The sequence below is a fragment of the Pinus tabuliformis genome, chromosome 8 (genome assembly GCF_031772625.1).
Source record: "Pinus tabuliformis cultivar Carrire ecotype Pingquan chromosome 8, CPIR1, whole genome shotgun sequence".
Lineage (NCBI taxonomy): Eukaryota > Viridiplantae > Streptophyta > Pinopsida > Pinales > Pinaceae > Pinus > Pinus tabuliformis.
Genome location: NC_142294.1, coordinates 1,612,434,516 through 1,612,439,505, shown reverse-complemented (window position 1 = coordinate 1,612,439,505; position 4,990 = coordinate 1,612,434,516). Strand labels below are relative to the sequence as shown.

The 4,990-nt window shown below is 40.8% G+C and overlaps 1 protein-coding gene across 1 annotated transcript; it reads left to right on the top strand.

Annotated features, from left to right (window-relative positions):
* Positions 1–1,701: 1,701 nt before the first annotated feature.
* On the top strand, positions 1,702–3,858 carry LOC149242228 (uncharacterized). Its single transcript, XM_089370794.1, has 3 exons — positions 1,702–1,782; positions 3,022–3,277; positions 3,485–3,858. The coding sequence occupies exons 1-3, from the start codon at positions 1,702–1,704 to the stop codon at positions 3,856–3,858; spliced, it is 711 nt and encodes a 236-aa protein (XP_089226920.1).
* The last annotated feature ends 1,132 nt before the right edge of the window (positions 3,859–4,990 follow it).

The following is a 4,990-nucleotide window of genomic DNA, read 5'->3' as shown; positions in this document are numbered from 1 at the left end:
AGTTGAAGAAAAGATTAATAGAAAACAGAATAATAGGAGAGGGGGGGGGGGGGGAAATGGTAGAGGATGAGGCCAGTCCTACGGCAAAGGGAGAACAACCAGTAACAACGAAGAAGGCAGCAACTCCAGGGCTCCAGGAACAGAAGAGAAAGGAGATAGCACGAGAGGAAGTCATCCATATCAGCGAGGAAGAGGGAATGTCCGAGGAAGAGAAGCTAATTTCCAGTGCTACAAGTTCCACAAGTGGGGGCACAGATCCTTCGAATGCCCAGAAGCAGAGCAAGCTGGCCAGAGGGGAACATTTGTTGCCAGCCTGAGGAAGCTGAGGCACCACCCCAGGAAGCAGAAAATGTGGGAGAAACAGTGGAGACCTTGGTTCTAAACAAAGTGCTATTGAAGCCAACCAAGGAAACTGCTGAGCAGACCCAATGGAAGGCACTGCTCTGGACAGTTTGCAAATCACACGAAAAGTGCTGCAAATTGATCATAAATAGTGGGAGTATAGATAAGTTGGTTGCCACCGAGATGGTGGAGAAGCTGGGATTGAGGTGACTTAAGAACCCCACACCTTACAAGGTGTCATGGCTGCAGAAAGGCCACCAGCTATTGGTTGATGAACAATGTGAGGTTGAATTTCACATTGGCAGATACAAGGACAAGGTTGTCTGCGATATCATACCAATGGACGTGTGTCACATACTGCTAGGGAGACCATGGCAGTATGATCGGAAGGTGGTACAAGATGGGAAGAGGAATTGCTACAAGTTTGTTAAAGATGGAGTCAAGCATATGCTTGTACCCATCAAAGAATAGGATACAACAGAAGCAAGCGAGACAAAGGCGTTGTTAGTAGGTGGAAAACAATTTATTAAATAGATTGAGGAGAACAAAGTGAATTATGCTATCGTAAGGAGGACTAAGACTGTGATGTTGCACACAGAAATGTCTAGATTACCTGCAGAGATTCAGAAGATGTTATAGGAATTCAAGGACATTGTAGTTGATGATTTACCGGACAAGTTGCCTCCCAAGAGGAGCATCAGCCATCATATCGATTTCATACCCAGAGCAAGCCTACCAAAAGCAGCATATTGGATGAGCCCGAAAGATAATGAAGAGATTAGGAAATAGGTGCAAGAGTTGCTATACAAAGGGTTGATTAGAGAAAGCTTGAGCCCTTGTGCGGTACCAAAAGTTCTCGCACCTAAGAAGGGAGAAGAATGGTTGATGTGTACGAACACGCAGGCTATCAATAAAATCACTATTCGATACAGGTTTCCCTTACCAAGGATGGACAATATGATGGATTGTCTAAGTGGGGCAGCTTATTTCATGAAGATTGATTTGAAGAGTGGCTATCATCAGATCAGGATCAGAGAAGGAGATGAGTGGAAGACAACCTTCAAGATTAATGAAGGGCTGTACGAGTGGCTAGTCATGCCATTTGGTTTGAGTAACGCTCCTAGTACTTTTATGAGGTTGATGAATGAAATGTTGAAAGAGTTCATCAGTAAGTTTGTGATAGTATATCTTGATGACATCTTGATTTTCAGCAGAATGAAAGAAGAGGACCTTCAACATGTTCGAAGAGTGCTAGAGAAATTACAACAGAATAAACTGCTGATAAACTTGAAGAAATGTACTTTCCTACAGAAAGAACTAGTTTACTTGGGATTTGTAATTGCATAAAATGAATTGAAGATGGATCTAGAAAAGATCGCAACAACTGTTAATTTGCCGTCACTGAAGAGATTATTTGAGGTACGTAGCTTTCACGGGCTGGTGAGTTTTTATCACAAGTTCATAAGAAATTTTAGCGAAATCTGTGCGCATATGCTGGACACCATCAAAAAGGCCAATCAGCCTTTTTGTTGGACAGAGGCAACAGAGGACAGCTTTCAGCTCCTGAAGAGGAAGATTACAGAGAGGCTGATTCTAAGGCTACCAAATTTTAATAAGCTTTTCCAGGTTCGATGCGATGCAAGTGGGACAACCATTGGCGCTATGCTCAGTTAGGAAGATAAACCTGTTGCATTTTTTAGTGAGAAATTGAACAAAAGTAGGCAAAAATATTCCTCATATGACAAGGAATTTTATGCCATCATCCAGGCTTTAAAGCATTGGAGACACTACCTGCTGGGAAATGAGTCTGTGTTATTTTCTGATAATTCAGCGCTGCCATATGTAATGTAACAACATAAATTGAACCATAAGCATGCCAAATGGGTAGAGTATCTGCAGAGTTTCACCTTTGTGCTGAAACACATCAGTGGGCAAGCCAATAAGGTGGTGGACACATTGAGTATAAAAGCCTTGCTCTTACAGGAAAGTACAATACAGGTATTGGGTTTCAAACACTTGAAATATTTGTACCAGATCGACATAGACTTCAAAGAGGCCTTTGAAGCCTGTCAAAATCTCGTGCTGAAGAACACAAGTCCATGGTTGGACTACAACTTACAGGAGGTACTATTGTTTATAGGGGGACAGTTATGTATCCCAGATTGTTCAATGAGGGAAAATATTATATGGGAAAAACATAGTGGGGGTCTAGCTGGTCATTTCGACATAGATAAAACTTTGGAGCAGCTCGGAAACTTCTATTACTTGCCAAGAATGGGCAGGGATGTACAGCGGTATGTGAATAGTTGTAAAGTCTGCCAACTAGCAAAGGGACATAGCCAAAACATTGGACTTTACATACCACTACCTCTTCCAAGTAGACCATGGGACTCAGTCAGCATTGACTTTGTCTTAGGACTACCTAGAACACAGTGAGGATATGATTTAGTGATGGTGGTGGTAGACAGGTTTTCAAAAATGGTGCATTTCATTCGTTGTCATAAAACTAGTGATGCCACTCACGTAGTTCACCTTTTTTTCACGGAGATTGTTAGATTACACAACCTACCCAGATCTATTATTTCTTACAGGGACGTAAAATTCACGGGACACTTTTGGCACACCCTGTGGAAGAAGTTGTACACACAATTGAGTTTCAGTTCTGCATATCATCTGCAGACTGATGGGAAAACAAAAGTAGTGAATAGGAGTTTGGGAAATTTGTTACAAAGCTTGACTGGGGAAAATTCACGGTTATGGGATTGTGCACTCGCTCAGGCAGAATTTGCTTATAACAATTCGCCAAACCGTAGCACAGGACATAGTCCATTCCAAATCTCGTACGGCATGCATCCTCGGGGAATACATGAACTGCGGGATTTGGGAAAGTTGGAGCAGAGAAGTGCTGACGGGGAAGAATTTGCTGAAGCGATGAGTGAACTACACGAATAGGTGAAACTAAAGTTGCAGGACAGCGTGTAGAAATATAAACAACAGGCAGATTTAAAGTGGCGAGAAGTCCAATTTAATTTAGATGATGAAGGCCTTGCACATTTACACAAAGAACGGTTTCCTAAGGGCGCGTATAAGAAGCTCAAATTCAAAAAGATTAGTCCCTGTAAAATTTTATGTAAGTTCTCAGCCAACGCTTATGAAATACATCTGCCACCTGATATAGGCATATCACCTATTTTCAATGTGGTAGACCTGTTCCCATCTACTGCCAACTCAGAGGAAAATAGTGTGGTATGGCCAGAATGGGACACCCATGTTGGAGACAGTTCTTGGATGAGGCACATGCCTTTGGTTAAGCTCCATGAGATCAAGAAGATTCTCGACAGCCAGGTAGCCAAGAAGACCTGCAGGAAAGAGTATCTGCAATACCTTGTCAAGTTGAAGAACTGTCCAATTGAGGATAGTTGGTGGCTCGACGCAGTGCAGATACAAAAGGCTAGTTATTCTGTGGAGGAGCTCATGGAACAGAGCCATGACCTTTTTCTTACCCCAGGAGCCTGATGCAGGAGCATCTAGCTGACAGGTCAAGACAAAAGGAAGGGTTGTTTGGTCTCTGAAGAGGACAGAGGAGTAACTTGCTGAGTGGATAATGTGGTTGTTTTTCTTTTACTTTTATTTGATTATGTTGTCTAATTTAATAAACGAACAGTAAATAGGAAGGTCAACAATTGGAATTAATCAGGATAAATGTTTTAAGCAACTAGTTTTACTTTCGTAATAATGTTGTAAGACAATAATAGTTCTGTAACTAAATAGATGTAACTAATTAGATGTAACCAACAGCGGTTGAAAAAAAAACAAAACAATTCCTGATAATCATTCAAAAAGAGGAACAAAACACAATGGAAGGGTTCGACTTTTTGAGAAGAAAATAAAGAAATATACTTTTTGTGCACATAGGCATTCCTCTCTAGCGTCCTATAGCTGTATAAATTATTTATATGACATTACATTGATTTCCATGTACAGTTCAATTCTGTTTATATTCTATCTTATAGGCATATGGTCATACATGTGATTTGAAATTACATTGGTCCCAGCAAGAAAACGAAACCAGACAGGTTGCGAAAATAACTCAAGGACGTGGTACCAGCACAAATCATACAGTTCCTAAAACAATATACATGTGAACGTCGAAGAGCCAGAACAAGCTGGATACCAAACAAGTAACAAGGTGCAAGCATTACCAGGTATGCCTGAAGAACAAACATTCACAGTTTCATTTATAAATAAGTCCAAGAGGAAATTTTTTTTTTATGTTCATTCATATATATTGTTCAAAAACATCTTGTTCGACAATTATACAGTCCATAACAAAATTTATGACAAATTTTGAACAAGATACAATGTGGGTTTAGAAACCCTCGGCCTATCTACAACTACCAAATAGAACAAAAAAACGACTGTGTAAACCTACAGCCGAGACTGCATATAGTCGACGGCTCAACCAACTATTGAAACATGGATTTTAATAAACCCAACCTAAGGCGTTAAATGTAGACAGCAAAAGAACAGAGAACGACACTACCCGTGTCTAGCCAGAGCTACGAACCACCAAGTATCGAAGTCCTTCGAGTTTTCATACCTGCAACAACAACCATTCAACAAAATATATGAGAACCGTATAGCAAAG

Coding starts and splice junctions, on each gene's coding strand:
- LOC149242228 (XM_089370794.1), top strand. CDS start 1,702: ATGGATCTAGAAAAGATCGCAACAACTGTTAATTTGCCGTCACTGAAG. Junction 1,783..3,021: donor TACGTAGCTTTCACGGGCTG/GTGAGTTTTTAT, acceptor TATCATCTGCAG/ACTGATGGGAAAACAAAAGT. Junction 3,278..3,484: donor AGAATTTGCTGAAGCGATGA/GTGAACTACACG, acceptor GTAAGTTCTCAG/CCAACGCTTATGAAATACAT.